Here is a 23,296-nt window from a genome sequence, read left to right as displayed (position 1 = left end):
TTTTCACGTTAAAAATGTGTGGAATTTGAAGATAGAAGTCTCCTCTATTACTACAAACATTTTTTTGAATTTTAAAACAATCTCAGAGTGTGTTTTGTTTATCCAATGTCAACAACTTTCCGAGAACGTCGGACGTCGAAAAGTGTGCTTGGAAACTTTAGCTGTGAAATGCGAAGACGTTGATAAAACAATTGTCGTAAGTTCAAAATTTTTAATTTATATATTAATAAACAATTATATCATGTTAGCGTTAAAAAAATTTGAAAATTAATAACAAATAAACGGAAAATGAAAAAAATGCACTGTGGGGCTACTTTGTGCAAAGTTTCATTCGTTTTTTTTTTCGACAGAAAAATTGTCAGACGTTATAAAAAAAATACCTGGAACGAGAAACTACCGTGATTACACTCTAGAAAAGCTGCAACAATGTTTGAAAGCTATTGCTGGTGGTATGTCGATTGCAGAAGCTTCTTGGAAGTACAAAATCCGCAGAAATACTATCTCTAGTAAAATTCCCAAGAAACACATAAAACGTGCTGGTAAACTATTATTTTTCTTCTACAAAGATTTTTCTAATGAATTAATCAAACGATTTAACACATAAAAATATATTTTATAGGACATCGGGTGATTTTGACACTAAATGAAGAGCAAGTTCTGTCATGTTCATTCAAGCATGTTAGGTTCAAATTTATCAATATTATAAATGTTAATGAATATGTAATAATTATTATTTTTGAAATTTCATCCATTTCAATGTTCAAAAATGTATATGGTTTCCTTTTGTTTAAACTCAAATATTTTGAAATAAACATTCTTTTTAAGAAAAAATTCTTTATAAAAAATGTTTTTTTAACGCTGAAAATTATTTTCAAACTAATATCTTTACATATCTTGATGTTTTTGTTATTAAAAATGTCAACAATTAACTTTTTTTAAAATTTTATATCAATATTTTACTAAAAACATGATTATTAAACTGAATTCCTATCACTGCACAAAGTAGTCCCACTTTGTGCTACTACCCCACTTTGGGAGCTACTTTGTGCAAGGTATGTTTTGACTTATTATTTGTAAATATTACATACAAATAATGCCAATATTGATCAAATTCATTCAACCTAGTCCAGTTATGAATATAATATCAATAAATTTTACTAAAGTTTGAATTAACATAGTTTTTTTACATGTCTAAGTTCAAAAACTGCGTAATCCTGCACAAAGTAGCCCCACATGACGGTACTTTTCGAAAGAAACTTTGATGCAAGTCGGAGTGAAATGAAAATTAAAGATTTTAAAATTTAGATAACAATAGTATAGTGGTAGATGGAAATTGGTAAAAATGTTTAGAAGCAAATATTTTTACATTTCTAGTGGTTTGTAGCATTTTTGGAATAAGTTTTACCTGACTGGGCCGTAAAGTATCAAAACGGAAAAACTTCCGCATCGAACATAGTCTTAGAACATCGTTAGTTTTTTTCTCAAAAAGAAAATATTCAGATTCTTGAAATTCAAGTATGATGCGGGAGCAGAAAAACATATTTTTTTTATTTGAAATATATTTCCCGCTGTTATTACTTAACTCACAAAAAAATAAATAAATAAAAAGAAAAATAAGCTTCTGCCACACTGGGCCGGAAAGTGTAAAAATGCGAATATATCTTTTGCTGCATCATCATGTTTATTAAGTTTTAAAACAACATTAAGCCTATTTTTCTTTTTTAAAAAAACACTCAGATTTTTAAAATTTAAAGACGACGCAGAAGTGGCAGAGAATAGTTTTCGATTTGAAATATATTTTCAGCAATTTTTACTGGACCCCCCCTCCCCGAAAAAAAAAGATCAGTAATAGCAATTTAAGAAAAAGTGTTTTTCGACACACCAGGTGTATGCCAACACCCTAACCAGGAATTTTATAGAGCGTTTATTTTTGATTTTAAGACGAAATGCAAAGCAATCACTTTCATAACTGAATAAAACAACCAATATTCCTCGAAAAACCGGATCCAGGCGGAATATTCTAACTAATAATAAAAATACACAAAAAGTAAACCATAATTAGAATTCCCACGTGTCCGCAGGAACTAATTATTTATTCATAGATTCAATGAAAAAAAGCAAATATAGCAGTGTCGATTTCTAATTTGATGTTTATTTTTACCCAAAATAACTCAAGGGTATAAAGATCCGAAAAGAAGTAGTTTTCACGGCTTTCATATGGGTCGGTCTGAATGTACGCATTTATTCAAGGGCGGTTGATGCGATATAGGTAAAAAGTGAAGAATCAGAAAATTGATTCATTTTAGATTCATAAAATTTAGTGTATAAGCCATTGGCGGTCGCAGATAGCTTGAAGAAGGCTACGGTATCTAGATTTTTAGACATGATAAATTTCATGAATATTTAAATCTCTATTTACATATTCTTTGCAATTAAAAAAAATAAGTTTATTTGTCAGAAATAATATATTCTTTTTATTTTAGGATAATTTACACTTATAGGACAAAATATGGAAGAAAGGAAACATGGAATTAGATTTTTTTTCCAATGTTTTATTTATTTTAATTAAGTTAGTTATACATATTCCACTTTTTAGGGGCGCACAACATAATTTCTAAACGAGAGGTTGTAAAAAGAGTAAAAAAAAACATATATAACTGAATTATAAATTAGATTATTATTAAATTTATATTAATTATATGAATTATAAAAACTTATATAACTAAAAAAAAATTTAACTAACCAATATTAATATTTTTTTAATTTGATTCATTATTTAAAAAATATTTGAATTCTTAAAAACACTCCAAATTATGTTTACACCTACGTCAACATGTGTTATTTGATTCAATACTCAGATGTTATTTTACTATTTTTATCTACTACTCATATGTTATGTTTACTAATTGTTTTAAAAATATTCTCATTGTTATAATTATTTCAACTTTTAATTTCTCAAGCAAAGTGCTTTACCTATTTGTATAGCTACCATAATGTTGCTAAACTCAAAATGTTTGTAACTCAATGTATTTAAATTTCATGATGAATGGAATTAGGGCAGCTGCGCGGTCCAGGTGCCCAGTTTTATTAAATAAAGCAAGCAAGCAAGAATTCTTTAAAACTGAATTAAAGACAACAATTTAAGTGAATAAGCGTTTACAATAATTCATCACACTTCTTTTGTGATAAAATGCAACAGGTTTTTAGAAGCAGATTGATTGATGACTAGAAATTTGAATTATAACAATCAAATGCAAAAATGTATTAGAAAATTCCACCGTGATTGAATAAATTAAAAAAAAAGAACAATATGCCGATATTAACTTTTAATTATATATTCAAGAGATTATGTATCTTTCTTAGGCCTGTTCACCTTCAATCGAAAGTAATATTTCATAGGCAATAATTCTTTTAAATTTTAAAAGGAATTCGAATGCGGTTTATCATTTTATGAAATAAAATGAGGTCAACCATATGTTTCAAAAAAGTAAACGAAAGCAGTGAGTGGGAATAAGAGTTGGCTTAAAAATATTTCTAAAAGGGAGAAAAGCACCATGTTCTACATAAGCTATAATCCAACATTTTTCGCCAAGTGCGTCCTAAATTATACAATTTGTATTCGAAATCAGGCATTATTTAGTGTTCTAATTTTACATAATGCGCACTTTTTTGCCAACAGTAGGCATATCACGTCAAAAGTAGCAGCTGAAGAAATTTATTCTGGTTATAAATAAAATGGATGGCTATTTTTTTAATGTCTTATTTGTGACGTCACAGTTAACAAATTGAATTAAAATAGTAAGATTTTAATTAAAATATTTTATAGATAATCAACTTCAGTTTCAAATTTGCAGCGTTTATTAACATTAATTGCAAGCTAAGATTAAATTAGTTGATCTTAATTTATCAAAAACGTACAGGTAAAAATAAATGCGGTTTTTATAAACGTATCATATATGTACATTTAAAAGCAACAAATTAAAATGTATTAAAACTACGTTTTTCAAGATGGCTAGATAGGAAACAATTTTATTTTTCTGAGGCCGAAAACAAAGAATATAGAGCTCAGCATTTTCAAAAGACGTTAGAGGGAAGAGATGTTTTTCGGCGGTGATAGAAGTCTTTTATTTTACTGATACGCTCCATGTTTGTTAAGACTTGATGCCCATTTTTTTAGACCTGGGAGAAATTAAAACATTTTTCCAATTTGAAGGATGTTAAAAAAAATTTGTTTTTAAAATTTTTATTTCAGTTTAAAATTTTTATTCCTACTTAAAAGTAATAGAAATTTTGATGAATAAAGTAGGGATAATATTGCCATTTAATGACAAACTAATCTGCCCTTCAGATGCCTGTATGGCCTAGGTCATTCTCCAAGGGGACATTGAAAAAAAAACTACCTTTACATTAGAGTAATTTAAACTGATATACAACAGGCCTGCGGGGTATTAAGAAAAGTGTTCAAGTGTTTGCCAAAATTCAATAAAAGACTCCTATATAATCTCCATTTTATTTTGTTTTATTTTGTTTTATTTTTTAACCGTCGTTGAACAGCCGACCCAAAACAGCCGTTTTTTAGTTTACGACTACCAAAGTTCAGCTCCATAGCCTTGTAATTTTGAACCCAAATTCCTGGATCTAATATTAGGAGAAATTCTCCTTCGTGGTGGAAACGCGCAGTTGCGTTACATTATGAAGTGGAAAAAAAACACGTATTCCTCCCATGGTTATCCTGACGACGAGGGGACTCTAACACTTGATCCGTCTACCACTGAGGATATTTTTCGTCCGCACTATGGTCTGATGCGGAACTCTTTTTAACAAACCATCGCTGGGATTCGAACTCGGGTTACATCATTGCGAGGCGAGATTTCTACTCTGTAGTCTTGTAATTTTGTACCGCATGCAGAAGTCAAGGGAACTCCTGGATCAAGTATTGGGAGAAATTTACCCTCATATAGAACTTTTTTGATGGAACTAACCTGAATTTGCGTTACATTAAGAGAAAAACCACGAAAACCTCCCATGGTTAATCTGACGGCAAGGGGTCTCTAACCCATGATCTGCCTACCACTCAGGATATTTTACGTCAGCACTGTGATCTGTACGAACCGTGTGCGTAATTCGTTTCGACCATCCATTGCTGGGATTCGAACCCGGGTTACATGATGGAGAGGCGAGCTTGCTATCCCTTGAGCCACCACGGCTCATGCTATTCAATTTTATTTTATAACAGTCGTTGAACAGCAGACCTGATTTTGAGTTTCAGACTACTAATGTTCCACGCCGTAGCCTTGTAATTTTGAACATCAATCCAGAAGACAAAGGAACTACAGGCTCGGATATTGGGAGAAATGTTGCCTTCGTAGAGGACTTTTTGATGGAATTAATCCGCATTTGCGTTACATGCGACAAGGGGGTTGGGTTAGATTAAGGTGTGACATAGTGACAAAAATATAAAAAAAGTAGAGTGACATTATTTATGGACGACACCTAATTAACAATAAGGGTCAAATACTTCTATAAAAACAATACATATCGATGTCACAAAGCCAAAATAACGAATATGCAATGTTGGTATTTTTGACTAAAGAGTGCATTTTTTCTGTTTGTTTATGTCTTAGTTACTCCATGACAACAGTTGCAAGTCAATTATTTCATCATGAACTCGTTAAATGAAGAAAAACCTGAGAAATTTAAAATTGAGAGCAGTCATTTGGTGTCACGCTTGAATAAAATTTGAAACTTGCTTTATAAAATATGTTTTGTTTCTGAACTGCAAGCATATGTTTTTATAATATAAGGTGACTTGTAACAAGGCGGTAGGGGTAAATAATATTGAAAAAAGAAGAACTTTAAGTCTGGACCGTCCATTGTAAAGAACATGGATCGAATCGTCCGATCAAAAATGAAAGATTGATGAGAGTGCTATAACATTTTGTTTATTTTTGGAAAAAACGAGATATTTAAAATACCAAGTTATGCTGCTACCAGTGTAAGTAATAATATTTAGTTCAAAAAACACTTGCCGTTTTATTTTTAAATTAAAGTAAAAGGTGAAAGTAAGGTATATAAAGTAGATTGGCTATCATTTTTAATTTTAATAGAATATTCGACATCTGATAGAAAAGTTAAAAATGGAAGCAGTGTTCCAAGGTTAACACAGAAATTTAACTAGAATCGATGGGCAAATTCAATCACAACTGTAAATTCAGGTTTTCTGAATAATACGTAATTATAAAATTTGGAGTCACAACAGGAACAAGATTAATTAAAGAATCTCTACGTTGTTGTTTGCTTTTTTTGGCTGAGGCGCCATCGCCGTTGATTCTGTTTTCCTGTCATTTTATTTTTAAACGAATTTTCTCTCCTGTGCAAATTTTCTAGCACTATTAAAACTAAAACATATCAACAGTTATCATGTAACATGTGTAAATTAGTAAATATAGTTAAATCAAAAATATATATCAACGCAAATATATATCAGAGATGCCAACTGGTCCGGACACGCCAAAATAATTAAAAGAACGGTAAATAACTAAACTAAATTTTGTAAATATTTGACTATTCTTGCTTGTTTTTTAAAGGGTACAACATAACATACATATTAAAAAGTGGTGAATTATATATTCCTACGAATTATTTAGAAATAGTGGTGGATAAAAATCTACTAAATTAACTTTATTAAACCAAGAATCACAAATGATGAACTACCACTTTAAAATATATATTTGCTGTCCGAAGCAAGTTGGCATCTCTGATATATGAACTCTTTAACTTCTGATTTTAGTCCAGCTTATAGTTCATTTTATTTCAGCTCTTAGTTGCCAACGCGAGAAAAGGAATTGTATCGGTTTTGTGACAGAATGCGTATTAGCAATTCAGGGAATTACTATAGGTTTTTAGTGATTTACTATGTAATATATTTAATGATGTGTATTTAGTTATATTATTTATTACTCAAACCTGTCTCACCCTCGGCAGGGGGAATTCAGGGAGTACTTGTTGATTACAAACATTAAAATTAACATGATAAATTGAAAACATTTGAGAACATAAAATTGAAAATATTGTGGGTGGTGAACATTTACAGATGGAAAGATGAGTTCAATCGAAACACTTAATTAACAAGTATACTGTCAGGATATGTTCAATCATCCGCCAGTTCTGGAAGATTGTTTTCAAAATGTTTTTTAATTATCTGTTCTATTCCCTTACTTATCCTTGGGACTGTCCATAATTTCTTAATGGAATTGATAGTCAGATTTGATGGAAAGTATAGGTTACGGATGTCCCGAAAGTTCGGACAGGTAAGTAATATGTGTTCAAGATCGTCTAGACAACTACACATTTGGCACTGATCCGTTTTATTGTGGAGTCTTGCTTGGTACGTACCGTGGGTTCCGTGATTAGTTAAACACTGATTAATATAGAAATTCGATAGGGTTCTCCTGTGGTTGACTTTTTTAATGAATTCGTATGTGTGTCTTCTCTGATTTGAAATATTGTCCCATTGGTTTTGCCAATTTAATAAATTTTGTTTAATCATTATTTATAATTAATGTTTGTTAAAAATAAAATTTGTTTAATAATTTTTGTTTTGTTAATCTGCTTTTATTGAATTTTTAGGTCTAATTTCGTATAAAAAAATTTTTGGTTTTTGACATGCTAATTTAGCCAGACTGTCAGCCTCTTCATTGCCAAGGTAATCAACATGGGCTTTAATTCAATATAACTTAATATTGTCCCTAAAATGTTCTTCAATCATTTATTTAGTTATACTATATAAATGTATTTAGTGGTTTACTATGTAAATCAGTAAATCACTAAATACATTTATCTCAAAGCAACTTTTTTCGTAAGTGCATCTAGTGTGGTAATGACGATATATTCGCAAATATAATTTTGAAGACTAAGAATACCGTTTACGTTGATTTTTTTTAGGATAACTTTATATTCCTGACTGATTAAACGAATTACCGATTCAGAAGCATAAAAAAAGTTACAATCCCGCATCAACCAATTTAACGCCAGAGTTCGAACCCGACCTGTGAGTGAAAAATGATTTCTCTATTTAACAATGAGGAAGTTTTCCGAAACATTTAAGGCAACAGTGAACCCGAGAAAAAACTACCAAAAAATTCCCTTGTCTTTTCTGATTTCGGTATTATGTTAAGCTGAAACTTTTCTGTTTGAAAAAATTATTACTTTACCGATTTTCAAAAATTTAATAATGAGAGAGTTGCAGTAAAAAAAAAATAAACTACCTTTGATCTCTTCACGCTCTTGGTCATGTGAACATTCATTTTATTATAATTATAATTGCTGTCAAAAATAAAAAGAACAAAAATTTATAATAATTTATTCAATTCAGAACTCATTATTAAAAGAAGTAAAATGATAGGATTTGGCTGGTGCGCTATTTATGCAGCCCTGCCAAATACTACACTTTTTACAAGATATTTTATAGAGTGCAAGACATTTAAAAACCAAATCTTTCGTAATTTAATTATTAAAAGACTCACCACGAAAGTAGCCAAAACAAAGCGGCGTTGCATATGAACTTTTAAATCAGTTGCGTGGAAAATAAGTTTAAATAAATGAAAACAAACACATTAAAAACACAAACATAACTACCACTAGAATAAAGTTTTACAAAAAGTGTAAAAATTTGGCAGCCCAGACATTGCTATCTTCGAAGTACAAATTAAGATATAGTCGCTAATAATTGATAAAAATTCAAATCAGATATACAAAACGTATTAAAATTTAATTATTTTTAGAAGTGTCACAAGGAAATTTGCAATTAGTTTTTACTATCTTAGAAGATACAGCCACCTTTGTGACCAGATTGGTCACCTTTCTCAAAATTTTCTTGTACAACATATAAACTATACTAATGGTAACCAAGCCGAATTCACGGCACAACTGCATAGCATTTAAATATTCTAATTCTTCAACCCCTCCTCCAATCCTCACACCTTAACACGTTGAATGCCATGGAGGTGACCGGTACTGAGTTTGTTCGTAGCGACACGAGGGTCACCGATGACCGGCGGAGCCAAGATTATTAGAAACACATAATTCGAGTAAATTTTTAATTTTTTTTATATTATTATCGTTATTAAAATGGTTTGAATATAGAACACACAGAAATACTTTTATTTATATACACAGAGATGCCAACTTGCTTTGCACAGCGAATAAATATTTTCAAGTGGTAGTTCATTAATTGTGATTCTTGGTTTAAAAAATTCTACTGAGTAGATTTTTATCCACCACTATTTCTAAACAATTAGTAGACTTATATCATTCACCACTTTCTTCAGGCATATCATGTAAAACCTTTTCAAAAACTAGCAAAATCTGCCTATTTGCAAATTTAGTTTATAGTTATTTACCGTTTGACCAGACGGGCAAGCCATGTAAAATTAGTGCGGTATTCAACGCGTTAACCCTTTAACGGGCCCTTTATTTCTAGTAAAGGTAAATTAAAGTATTTTTGGAATTGAAATCGTTTTAAGCACAGTAATTGATATAAAAAAGAAAAAACTCATTTAGTTTATAGAAATGTCATTTTCTTGGTGGTAAATATATTTAACATGACCTATTAGGAACTTACTGACTTTTATTTTTCCTTATTTATAAAACAAATTCCTCAAACGCTACAAACTTCAAAAGGAATTATGTATTTTATAACTTTTATACGTTTTTTAATAGTGATAAATGGTTACCAATTTTATTCAAACTCACTTCAAGAAAGCTGAAGTTATTGAAAAATGGAAACCTAAATTAAAAGCGGTAAAACGTGGTGGTAAGTATACTTACCACTGCCTTCAAAAGGGTTAATAGAATTCTGAATTTCATTAGTCTTCACTTTTTGCATTTTCAGTCGTCCGGGACTACCCCTGCATTAATTATTCAATCGCAACTACTACTATGACATACATTTCAAATTATTCATAGTTAAAGTAAAAACATTCTTTGCATTCTCCTCCAATAGTAAAATGAAAAAAATAATTCTAAAAAAGAGGCTAATTTTTTAATGGTTGAGTTTCATTAGCCACCAATATTTGTATTTTCAGTCTCCCGTGGCAACCTTGTGGATAAAGTGTTTTGAAAGGCTCAGAACGAATAAAATTTTTTAACGACTTTACTTGTTGTATTAACATTAGGATTCGTAAGCAGTTTCTAAAACTTGAAAACTGGAGTGATTTTTTTTCATTGAAAATTTAGCCTTTGCTACTGATATATTTAAAAAAAAATAATAATAAATCTTTTACCTTCAGATCTTGATATATTCAGATCTTGACTTTGAAATAAAAGTGACTGAAAGCTTACACTCAGCTTTCAATAGAGGACAACGGTGGGCAAAACGTTCTATAAAGTGATTGAAAATTCGACACTAAATTTTGAAACAATTTCTGAAATTAATTCTGCAAGAACATTAAAAGTCTTACCTCAAGTTGACTTAATTTAATTGTATTTTGTACGTTTTAATTATTTAGGTGCTGCAGTTGGCGAAATCACTTCTAATCAAATTTACTGAACCAAGAATCAGATATAGAAATCTAAAGTTTGCTAAAGCTGAAATATTTTCCTCCGCAATACGTAGAAAGTTAGCATCTCTGTTACAATAAATAAAATTATGGCACACGTGATAAACATTTTCAATATTTCGTAAGAATATTTTTATGCTGCTTACTAACACCACACTGTTTATACTAATATGCTAAGTATCATTTGCGTACAATTTAGATGTAAACAAATAAAAAAATCTTACCTGTTGAAAGTAATAGCTGTCATAGACATGAGAGATGCAGCCACATTCCCGTAAAAGAAAAAAGGGAACAAAGCACACAATTCATCACCCAATATCCATTCCTTGTAAATGTACCTCGTGGCAGTTAGAGGTAGGCAAAATGCACAAAATAAAAAGTCAGCAGATGCTAAACTAACAACAAAAGCAGTTGTTGCATTGCGAAGTTTCTTGCATCTGGCCAAAGCCACAATTGTCAAAAAGTTGCCTAAGCATCCAATGATAATAAACAAAATACAGCAAAACACAGCGAACGCGCATGTAGCCGATGATGGCCTGTTTGGCAAGAAAATTGGTTTGTCGCTGATATTAATTGAAAGTTTCAAGTTTTCAATTTCTTTTTCCATTGGCATGAAATCAATATCCATCTTTACCTGTTTTCAAACACTTAAATGTATCATATGAGAAACTTCTACCATAAGAATTTTCAAGACTCAGTATCTATATTTTCTTGTTTTATAAAAAGAGAACGACAAGAAGTTACACCATGAGACTTCAGTTCATTTCAACTAAGTAAATTGTCTTCAGGATTATTCAGATTCCCAATTAAAGCATAAAAGTACCATCTTTGTGGAACAAACTTTCTTTTTACAAACCACCTGTCTTCTAAGATGAAAATCACACACAAAGTTTGAGCTAATCATAAAAATAAAGCATGACTTCAGTGCATTTTATTCCATTGTAAAAACACACAACTTCAATGCATTTTATTCCATTGTAGTTAAACATGCATCTGTAAGCAAAGGAGCTATAAAATTCTTCCAAAGAATCAAAGCTTTGCAGCTGATTTAAGAAACCATTTACGGCAACCACTTTCACCAATAAGAGGATATCGTAAAAAATCACTTCACTTGCCGATGAGCATAAAAAAAAAGTGTTTTCGAAGTGAATAAAAAACTGCTTGGGTAATCAAGCTATTTTTACCACTCTCGTAACTATATCTGTAACATCACACCATAATATCCGGCACGTTCGAACTCATCATCGTTCGCGAACCATTTGTCTATCTTCCATAGGAGTTAACCACTGGCGCAGTTCACGAAACAATATTCTCTCGATTGTTTGGGCTAATTCCGGTTAGTGTCCCGAATCATTGTTTCTTCTTGTTTGTTAGTCTTTATCGGATGTGAAGTCATGCGAAAAAGTTAGGTTGCCGCTTGGGAAGAAGAAAAAAAAATCTTAAAAAGGAGATGCGGTTGATTCTTTATTGGAAATGTGATAACATGTGAATAGAATTTGTAAACTGTTAATAAACTGTAAGGCAAATTATTTCAACTAAATTTACGTGCCTCAGCATTTCGATATTATCTCATTGTTTAATATATATATTATTATTACTTTTAAAAAGAATGAGAAATAAAAATTGTAGGTTATTGTTTGGAAAAGCAGCGCTTTTATTTGTCTATCACATAATGTTTTCAAAAATATTTATGTATGGATCTGAATTCATTTCAAAGCCTAGTAGACAAAAAAAACAACAACATTCATTTGGAAGCAACTCACTGACCGATTTCTGGAGTGAGGCATCTTTTTTCCAAGTTGTAAAAAGCATAGACAACTTCAATTTTGTACATAGTGTAAAGATTTTATATAATTGTCTCATCAACGTGTAATTTGTAAATATAAATTTGACGCATCTATATAGTATTATTTTCTATGAAAAAGGTGCCTCTTTTCCTAATATATTTGCATACCACTTACCGCTATGGCTTTCATAATAACGACTAAACTTCAATATGTATGGCAAATAAGCATACTCCTATCAACAAATTCTCTTACTGCCACGCAATATCCGCAGTTTCAACAAAAAAAATTTCCTAGCAGGGTAAACAAAATCTCACAACATTTGCGTGTTGTGACGGGGATATCCCTTACAAAAATGTAATGTATTTCTGCGGTTTATATGAGATTGTTTTGAGGTGTCAAGGTTGATTTCGTAAACAACCTTAAAAGATCATACCTCCCACGATGTATAATTAAAGTGTATGAAGTTGTTTTTATTCACACTTAAGATTGTTTAAAGGTTGATGGAAATCAACTTTAGAACAGCAAGCTTAGAGGTTGTTTTTGAAGTGTACGTATTATTTTTCTTACACTTCAAGCAAAACGTATATTTGAGGTATGAATAATTTCCCTCGATCTAAACTAAAGTTATTTCTGAGTTACATATGAGGACGATTTTGTGATGCTTAAATGAGGTTGAAATTGAAGTTTATTAACGAGGTTATTTTTGGTGCAAAACATTATCTACTTAAGGAGTTTTTTTTAAAAATCTGTCAGAACCAAAAACACCTTATTTTCTTAAGGGATCAATCACGTGGCTGAATATCTTCTTTGTTTGCATTATTAATGAAAACATATAAATATTTCTGTTATAAATATGTCAAATAAAAATCACACTAATTACATTATATACATCCCAACACTTTTATTTTTGACATATAAGAATTATGCGTCATTAATAAAAAGGCATTAAGAATTATTATTTGCAAATGACACAAATTTAAGAAATTTTATTGAATATAAGTGACAAGGAAATATATATGAGCACGAATAATCATAAATGGAGCACTAGTACTAACAAGGAAGTAATATTATCAAAATTATAAGTTAAATCGGCTTATGCACTCCCTTAACATATTATTTTAAAACGATAATACAAATTTTTGTAATAACAATCGAGCACAGTGATTAGGATAACTTTTTTTAAGTAAAATAATCACTTCTAAGAGAATGGAAAAGAATAAGCTAACTTTAGTTTCTTATTTATAATTTTTTTTAGTTCTTATTTTTTTTATAATTTATTCTTTATATTTTGATCTTTTTATCAAATATAATCGATTTTTTTTCACACTCTTTAGAACTTTTTATTTAACTTAGCAACTTTCGTTAAGATTTAAGGGACACTTAATCATTCCCAGAGAAACATGTCAGGCACAAATACATGCCCTTTCGGAATTTTTACATTCTCTGGGTATATCGAACAATTTAATTTTTGAGCAACTTGAATATAATAATAAATTTCTGTCTATAATTCCATACTTTTATTGAAATTTTATTACTACTAGTGGTTAAAATAAATAAATATTAGGAATAATTCCAATTATCTTAATTAAAATATATTCGGTTTCTATCCGCTGTTTTTAATCAAATCTTACATTTGTGTATGTATTTGTTTTTTTTTTGAATAAATAAATATTGCTACAAATTATTTGAATTCTATTTTAATAAATGTTTTTAAAAACTTTAGAATTCCAAGCATCTAATTTATTTCATTTCAAATGAAAATCACTTATTTTATCGTATGTGTCAAGAATGCATATATTTTCTCAATTTTTAATATTTAAATCTAAAAAATCTAAATTATTATTTTCTTCATGATTACAAAGCAACAATAATTCTTAGGGGTATAGATATCCATATAAATACACCCTTGTCTGTTCCATTGAAAATAACATTTGAGACAAAAACTGCGTGATCTTATCTTGAGATATCCTAAACTAAAATGTACTATAGTCGGTTTTTTCCACCACGCCCTGCGTATCAGAGTAGTGGGGACACTTAGTAGTCTCTCGAATTGAGTTCAAAAACTCTAGGTTCGGACTATATTATTAAAATGCATTAATATTGTAGGTTTGAGAGCGAAAGCAATTGCCGATGTGAAATTCAGAGATGCCAACTTCTCCGGATAAGACAAAATAATTTAAAAAATGGTTCAGAACTACAAACTAAAATTTGTAGTTTGTTGTTAATTTTGGCGATATTTTAAAACGCTCAGCACGGCTTAATTGAATCATCATCAAAATTTAACAAGACGTCTGAGGCCGTTAACGGCTTAACTGCAACAAAGTGGTGTATCACATAAGTTTTTCAATTATTTAGAAGTAATGGTAAGCAAAACCCTTATCAATCAAATTTACTAAACCAAAAATGGTACATTAAAAGACTTCCACTTAAAAATATTTATCCGTTGTCCGGAGCAAGTTAGCATCTCTGGAAATTGGCGAGTTTAGTTATGCATTCGTCTTAATGAATATACAAAACTACTAAAAATAAATCAAATAAGAGGAATTATATTTTTCGTCGAAATAAGAACTAAAAGAAAGTGCCATAAGCATTGAAAATGGCAATTGGGATAGAATATTTCTTCATTAACAAATTTAGTTATTTTATTTTGATTTCACTAGTGATATAATAAATAATAATGCTTTTTTTTCATAAATACATGTCATTTTTACTATGTATTACCTAATATATATAATTCTCTAACGTGGCTCCCAAATTTCGACTGTATTTCTTTTCCGCCGGAGGCAACGTTTGCTTTGCTTTGTTTACGTTACTATTTCTCTTACACGGCGAATCGACCGATGATTGCCGCTAAAAATGTCACATGCCAAATCTAGCTCAGGTGGCTCAACATATAGCGCTTTTAATAACGGAAACTGAACTAACCAACGGCAATCTCATACTATTAAACTAGGCAGAAGTGAGTAGTCTTTATCGATAGATCTCTATTTTAGTATTTTGTCGAAAGCGCTTTTTTTCACGAATTTATATATTACGAATTTATTTGACGATTTTTGATTTATATCACGAATTATACTATAGCACATTTCTAATAGGTTTAACGAATTACATGTCATTTATTTGAATTCAAATTTATTTTAATGACTTAGTATTTACTAAAAAGATGTAATTTTTCTTTTTTAAAAGTTTTTATATGGATTTGAATTATTGTTTTGAATTCATAAAATTTTGTGCATTTGCAATGTACCTAAGTTAGTAGCGAGCGAAGCAAGCTTAGTTTGCGAAGCTACCATATAAGATTGCGTACCGATTTTCAGGGATTGGCGAGCGTTAGCGAGCAGGGGGCGCAGTCCACTAGTTATATATATTATTATAAAAAAACTATCTCTAAATTTTTTTTAAAAAAGTGCCATTTCTTTTTCATCGGCATTTCGCTTCAAATAATTTTATAAAGGCAAACGAAATATTAAGTAAATAATGGATTATCAATTGCATCTAAATACAATTAAATAGTCCAAAAATCATTACTGGTTAAAAAAAAAAAAGTCTTAACAACTCAGAACTACTTTATTATTTTAGGGTTCCGCGAAACCCTATATCGAAACTGCTGCTCTAACCACTCAACGCTTCACGGCAACTCGCTTACAAAATGCCAAAAATAATTCAACGATATTCTAATAACTGAGTAATTGAAAGTTATTGAATCTTTCCAGTTACTGCCGAAAGAGAAAAAAGAAAGAAAATATTTTCCCTCAATCGCTGTGGCATCAACCCCGCTAACGATGGATGAAAGAATAGTGGAACTAACTGCTTTTGTAACAAATGAATTAAAATAAGCTACAAAAAGAATAATACTTCATTTCTCGCTTGGACGATTTCATGCCGTTGATCTTTCGAATGACTGTGTACTTCACTAGGCAATGTACAAAACATGCAATCTATATGATGACATGATGTTGAAGTTCAATGTCAAGGTAAATAACATCTCACTCATGCTAATTTTGAAACAATGCATTTGTTTGGTAGCTTATATTATAAACTAATATTTTATTTCGCCTTTTGTTTATTAAATAACGCGACTTTAACATTTTATTGATTTAAATTAGCTACACAACGAAGCAATGGTTTCGACATAATGTATTATTATGCAAGGACAATTTAATACAGCTAAGTACTATGTTTTAAATTGGATTTCATACTTTAATGGCAGAAATGTATTATTAGTCCATCGTAAATTGTTAACTTAAATACTTTATTAAAACCGTACTTGTTAAATTAGACTTCATTTGCATATTTGGAAACAATAAATAAATTTAATGAGTGTGGAACCACAGGGATATAAAAGCGATCATGATTTTTTACTCAACGTAAAGTATTTCAATGGATGGAAAGTTCTATTATTTTTATACTTTTAGAGATTAACGAAATTAAATATATTTTAAATAGTATTTAGAAATTCTTAAAGAATAAACATAAAAAAAGGTATGAAAAAATCAGGATTTTTTTCTTAATTTTTTCTTGATCATGATCTTTTTTTTTAAACCTTTTTTTTAGTTTTTACTGAAATTAATGGCAATTCATCGTTTTTTTTATCCAGTAGTGCAAATGTGTGCACCTCGGGACAAATGCCAAAAGCTGGAACGTAAAAAAATTAAAAATTGGTAGTTAACTTTTCTCGAGACTACTGTAAATTTTGTAAAGTTTGCTACAAATTAAATTTCATGAAATAAATTTTGATGTTTTTACACCTATTAAATCATATTATTTTCAGATGATATGAATACTTCAAGGAAGGCCTGTTTTTCAGCAATTAGTTACCTATTTAAAAGATTTTTTGTTAACCTGCAATATAATTAATAAGCGTTTAATAATACGTTACAATAAACCTTAATATAGGTTTCTCGTATTCAGTCAAATCTGGAAAGACTTTTTAGGTAACGCAAAAAAAAAAAAAAAAAAAAAAATGAATAATATTTATTTTGCCTTTCTTATGCCTATTATTAGGTGCAGTACGCAAAAACAAATAAATAAATAAAAAATCCTGAATAATATTTGATCTAATGATCAAAGGACTCAATTTAATTGATTTAAGGGATTACTTATAATATGCTAATTAATTTATGCACCCGATATTTCGAGTTACGAAATCAGACACAAAAACATACTTAACAGAGATGACAACTGTTCCGGTTTCGACAATTTATTTTCTTTTAATTTGCAATCTCTGTAAACGCAGAAGTTGCTTACAGATCTCAAGGAAACTATCATAATAAGTTAAACAAATTACTAAAACCGTGACGAAACATATGTTTATTGAAAAAAATACACTCTTTCTCTGAAGAAATAACTTACTTTTTTCTTATTAAACTAATAAAAAGTTCATACAAAATAGCCAAGAAAATTAAGTGTGACAATAAAAGTCACGGCAACGATAATACATTTATCCATTTGTGTGGTTGATATTGGACATTCAAAATCACTTTCATGAGAATTTTTACTAGATATGACATTATCAGAGTCTGACAAAGGCAGGGGCATACGAGCAGTTGTCCTGGGCCTCAAATCGAATAGAAAGTTTATTTTAGATTTCCTTCTGGAATGAAATTTTTTTGAACAAAATATCAGTACAGTGTAAAATCCGTCAATTTTATGTTAGCTAACTCATTAATCTATCGTATGAATACAAAAAAAAAATCCATATTTCGTAAGTCCTAGTGCGGAATTCAGCTAAATTTTCGCAATTTCGATGGACAAATTTGGCCAATAAAAAGCCTGCAATTTTGCATATCGCAAAATTCAATGTGTTTACAAAAATACCGAACTCTAATTGTCTTGAGTGAGCCATCGCAATTGCAAAAATTTTGCTGAACTCCGCCCTAAGGATATAAATTTTTCGCAGCAAGATGACAAAATTAACAATCAGAAAATTGCATTCGGCATGATGGACATAGAATTGTCAGAAAATCAATAAAATGGACAGAATGTTATTTCGTCTGACCATTGGAGGGGAAGGACTTTATTGCTATTTTAGGCTGTAGTCAATTTTCTTGTTACATAATGAGGTGAAAAATTAAAATACCTCCATGAAGTTCAGTTCTTCATTACTGAGGTAGTAAAGCAGAAGGGGACGCCAAAGAAGTTTTTGCCCCGGGTCCCAATTAGGCTAAGTCGGGTCCTGGACATTATATCATAAAATTCTTGAGAATCATATGATCGAGTGCTTTGTCCTGCAATCTTCAAATATTTATTTACCTGATGGATAAGCATTAACAGTATTTACGGTAAGCGTTAATCCGCCAATCACAACTGTTAAAAAATAACACTAATATGTAAAACAATAGCAATTGTTTTATAAAAAATATGTTAATCCCAATTCACTTCAAACAAGGAAAACACTTTACGTTGTTGAGAGGGTCCCTGGGTACAGAAGTGCTTCGGGCCTCCATAACATATCGTATAGTTTGAAATCGAACTGAAAAACTTCACATACATGAAATAAAGCATTTTTAAGATATGCAATAATTTTAACAAATTTAAACATATTTTGATCACCCTCAAAAAGTAAACATAAAATAAAGTATTTTTAAACTTCGCATAATTTTTAAAATAAATGAGATTCTAATAGTTGCAATCCTCAAATAATGAAATAGTTTTCCAAACTATGGAAAACAATTAAAATAATTAAATTAAGAAAGCATAAAGATATAACAAATCAAGAAGAAAAAAATCAAAGGTATGAAATATTTTATCAAACTTAGCATTTATTAAAACCAGTTTGCCATACCATAGTGAAATGCTATTCTAACCTCTTTCAATTATTAAACACTAATCACAGTTAGTTGGTGGTCAAGCATTTTAGTAACGTTATGACTTAACATAAAACTTGCTCACCTTAATTTATTTTACAAATGCGTATGAACCTTGCAGGAACCTTTAATTTATGTGTAATCCGCGATCTGTAAAAACTTATTGCCACAGTACCTATTAGTCTATCACGTATCTGTGTATTATTAGGCAAGTATTGTAGTAGTACTGTTACCACAATATCTACAATCCCAATACCTTAATTTATTTAGCGTAACTGGCGTGTTATGTGCTTTTTACAGCCTACAAAAATGGTTTTAACTTCGCTTTTAGGATTCTGAGAAATTTAATACCGTAATACATTTCTTATATATTTATAAATAGTTTTAGTTGATATGAACCAGATAAAACAGTTTGTTTCTTAGAACACTTTTTAAGTTTTTCAAGATTGTGGTCACCTAGACTAAATTAAATAATAAATTAAAGGATATCACACAAGAAAGACATGACGTTACGCTTCATTAAATGATAATTGAAAATTCATGCGTGGTGGAAAAAATTCACTCTTAAATTCGATGTTAATTTCTTATTGAGAAGTAATTATTTCATTATTTTTTGTAAGATGTTTTGTTTTTATGCTAATGACCACTCATTCGCTTCCTATTCTTTTTAATTTTCAATTTATTGTTGCCAACGCAAATAAGAAATTTCATCGGTACTTTTTTTTAACATTTTACACATTAGTGTTTTATGTATTAAGATAGATAGATAAATAGTACCTATTTAATTTAAATGTAAATGAACTACATTTTTTTTCTCGCAAACAAACTTTCTCCATTACCATCAAATGTGAGTTTGGCATTGATAGATTGATTATATAAGAAAACAATCCTGTTTGCAAATCACGACATTTCCAATTATTAATAACAGCATAATTTTCACACTGTAAAAAAGAGAAACCCACAGAAATCTATTTTTAAATGTCATTTCTAAGTAACACCCAGTTTCTTTCAATTTCCTCATCTTGTTTATATTTATAAAATTAGAAGTTTATTTATTTCCGACGTCAACAAGAAATTAGAATCTGAAACATTAAGGAAATGTCAGAGACTTTTTTTATTACCTTGAAGAAAAGGTCTTAATTATCTGATGGTATATTATTCATCTAACCTATTTAGTGCATCGATTCAATAGCTATTTATAAATTCCGTCTGTGTTATCAGTTTTACTCCGTATTCTTGTTTCAACAATTGTCAAAAATGAAATGAAATTAATCTTAATTAGAAATTAAATCAAATATTAGGAAGCTGCTTACTTTATCATCATAAAAACCTTGCTTTTTAATTTACTTTTTAACAATCTAATACTTTGTATTTGTTTGAAAGTGTAATATAATTTTTCCAATCTGCGAAATTAACTGAGATTTTTTCAGTGATAAATAAAAACAAAATATCCCCATTGTTTACACTGCACCCCCTTTTCCCTACTTTCACGTTAACACATAGCTGACCGTCAACTGTTCTGAAAATTTTCCAATGTGTCCGGCTATTGTTTTCGAATGCGGATGTGAAGTAAAACAATGTAAATAAACTTAAATTTTTTTTAAAATTTATTATTTAAATCTTAATATTTCTTTTTCGTATGATAAAAGGTATAGCAATCATCTACGTGCACTGGTACACTGGATGCTGGATATTGGGGTTATCTCGGCGTTTGGCGCAAAGCGCCACTAACCGATTCATCGATTCTGTTTTGTCGTATTCTGGGAGGTCCTAAATATCTTTGAAGTTGTAGTATGTTGTAGCGACAAACCAAGTCCTTAAAGAAGTAAATCTTTAGTTTTGAAGTGAAAATCGTCTTTGGAATGGGGAGATCCCCTTGAGTAGAGTTGTATGATAAAGTTAATAGTATTTTGATAGTATGCAGTCTGAGCATAAAAAGGCGGTAATTGGGCTGAAATTTGAATTATCACGGATTATATCAATATCGAACAACTTACTGAAATCTGATGTGGTGCATGTTTTTGCGTAGCTGTAAAATTTTGTGGTCAATTTAGCCATAAAGCAATTGATATCATCAATGTTTAAGTCTTTTCTGAGCAATCTATTGCTAATCACCCTTGGGGCGCCAGTCATTGTGCGTAAAAATTTACCTTCAGTTGTAGATAGCTTCCTTCTTAGGTTGTTGCTTATAGTAGTGAGGGCTGGGCAAGCATACATAAGAATTGGTCGAATCGCTTGTATATAAATAGTTCTTTTATTTGCTGCACTGGTACACTACAAGTTTTGCAAATATATCAGGTTTTGTAAAGTTATAATACATTGGTACGGAATTAAATAGTACAAATTGAAAAGTAAGAAAATTAGGCCCATTTTTTAAAATAGTCACCACGAGATTGCTATGACTCGTGACCGGCCATCAACGCTTTGCCACGAAAACACGAGTCAACTCGTGACCGGTCAGCAATGTGTTAAATATATTTAACATTGACTCAAACCTGAACGTATTACAAAAATAAGAATAAGTTGGCAGTCAAACCATTTGATTTATAACTGATTTTCGGGATGAATAAATTTGTTTTTAACTCAGGGCTCCCAACGAGCCGCCAAAAATTTCAAACTGGTAACGAAATTTATCACCCATCACGGAATTTATCACGCAACCGGGCAGCTCGGCAGCCCCTATTCCATCCCATACCTGCCAACTCTTCCGGATTTTCCGGAAGATTTCATTTTCATATTTAAAGTGGAAGCAATACTCAGGTTATTCCAATTAACTTTTTGAATTTTAATGATAATTATAAATAAGTTTGACCACCACTACATATAAATAATTACAATAAATATATGAAAGCATAATAATCCTTGCGCAAGCAAATTTCAACGGGATCAAAATATAAATATACTTTTGAGTCAGATTGTTTTTCGTTTATTGTTTTACAACCACTCTGAAAATCCATTCTCGAAAAAAGTGAAAGTTGGCAGGTATGCCATCCATCATGATTATTTTGAAAATTGTGACAAGAATTTTAAGGTCAGCAGTCTATGTGGTGGCTGCTAGCGGGATTCAAGCACCTTGCTTGAGTAAATAATAATAACGGAAATTATGCAAAGCAGCTGACTTTAAATGTACATAGTTTGATGGTCAACATGGGGAAACGCTTGATCAAGTTTTCAGTATTGTTGTTGAATTTGCTGCTATGGATGGATCTCTGATTAATTATTTATTTTGATAATTGTGATACGAGGCGTCGGATGTGAATTGAGCAGCTATTGGTCTTAATTTTATAACTTTTTTGTACTTTCCAAAATTGAAAATCTGGTTGAAGTTCGCTGTATTGCATTTTATGGCCTTGTCATAGAAATCTGCATTTAATTTGTAAATATATTCTGATAAGAAGGTCGGGATCTTGAGATCTTTATATTAGGTGGATATTTGTATTTCTGATGAAGCATCTGGCACGGGTGATTTTTCTGAGTATCTTGTTTTGTGACACTGCAAGCCTGCCAACTTTCTACTCCTTTTGTAAAACTTCATTGTAGGGATAGCTAAGGTTTTGTTTTAATATAAGATTTTTAATTCATTTAAACTTATTCTCCACACCAATACATATAAAGGATTTAAAAGTTTATAAATACCACTTTGTTCTAGATATCTCATCGTCGTTTTTTGGTGCTGCGCACCCCCTCTTCTTTCCATCTTCATTCCTCGTCACTACTCCTCATCATCGATTTATTACTACAGATGAATCGGTTAATGCCGCTTCGCGGCAGCGCACCGAGATTTATGTGATTTCTACCATTCTACCAGATATCTCATCGTCGAACTCCATTTTGCTCCCCAAACTTTATTTTTGACACGTATGTTTCTTAGTCTAATTTCAAGAGGAATGGAAAAAGTGCCGTAAGGCTTCAGACGCACAGTCCCATTACAACGAACGAACGAAGATCCCTCTCTTATAGCACAGAGGATAAAACCGAAGAGCAAACGATCCTCTTCTTCATCCAACCCAAGAATACAGATCTCTCATAGCGAGGCTATGTTGGCTAAATTACCGAAAGTTCCGAAAACTTTGGTTCTTAAATGTCTACCACTCTGTAAAATATTTAACAAAAAGCGTAGTAGCTGGCCTTCCAGTCACTGTAT

General features: G+C 30.6%; 1 protein-coding gene across 1 annotated transcript in view; it reads right to left on the bottom strand.

Annotated features, from left to right (window-relative positions):
* Nucleotides 1–12,057, bottom strand: part of LOC107445345 (protein trapped in endoderm-1) — a 30,209-nt gene extending 18,152 nt beyond the window's left edge. Inside the window, exon 1 of the mRNA XM_016059714.4 lies at nt 10,784–12,057. Coding sequence (XP_015915200.3) covers nt 10,784–11,187 — 404 coding nt within the window. The 5' untranslated portion in view covers nt 11,188–12,057. The remainder of the gene's footprint in view (nt 1–10,783) is intronic.
* Nucleotides 12,058–23,296: the final 11,239 nt, after the last annotated feature.

Source organism: Parasteatoda tepidariorum, chromosome 6 (assembly GCF_982258835.1).
Source record: "Parasteatoda tepidariorum strain Cologne lab strain chromosome 6, Ptep-v5.0, whole genome shotgun sequence".
Classification (NCBI taxonomy): domain Eukaryota; kingdom Metazoa; phylum Arthropoda; class Arachnida; order Araneae; family Theridiidae; genus Parasteatoda; species Parasteatoda tepidariorum.
The sequence above is the reverse complement of the archived record's forward strand: the minus strand, read 5'-3'. Positions and strand labels throughout refer to the sequence as shown.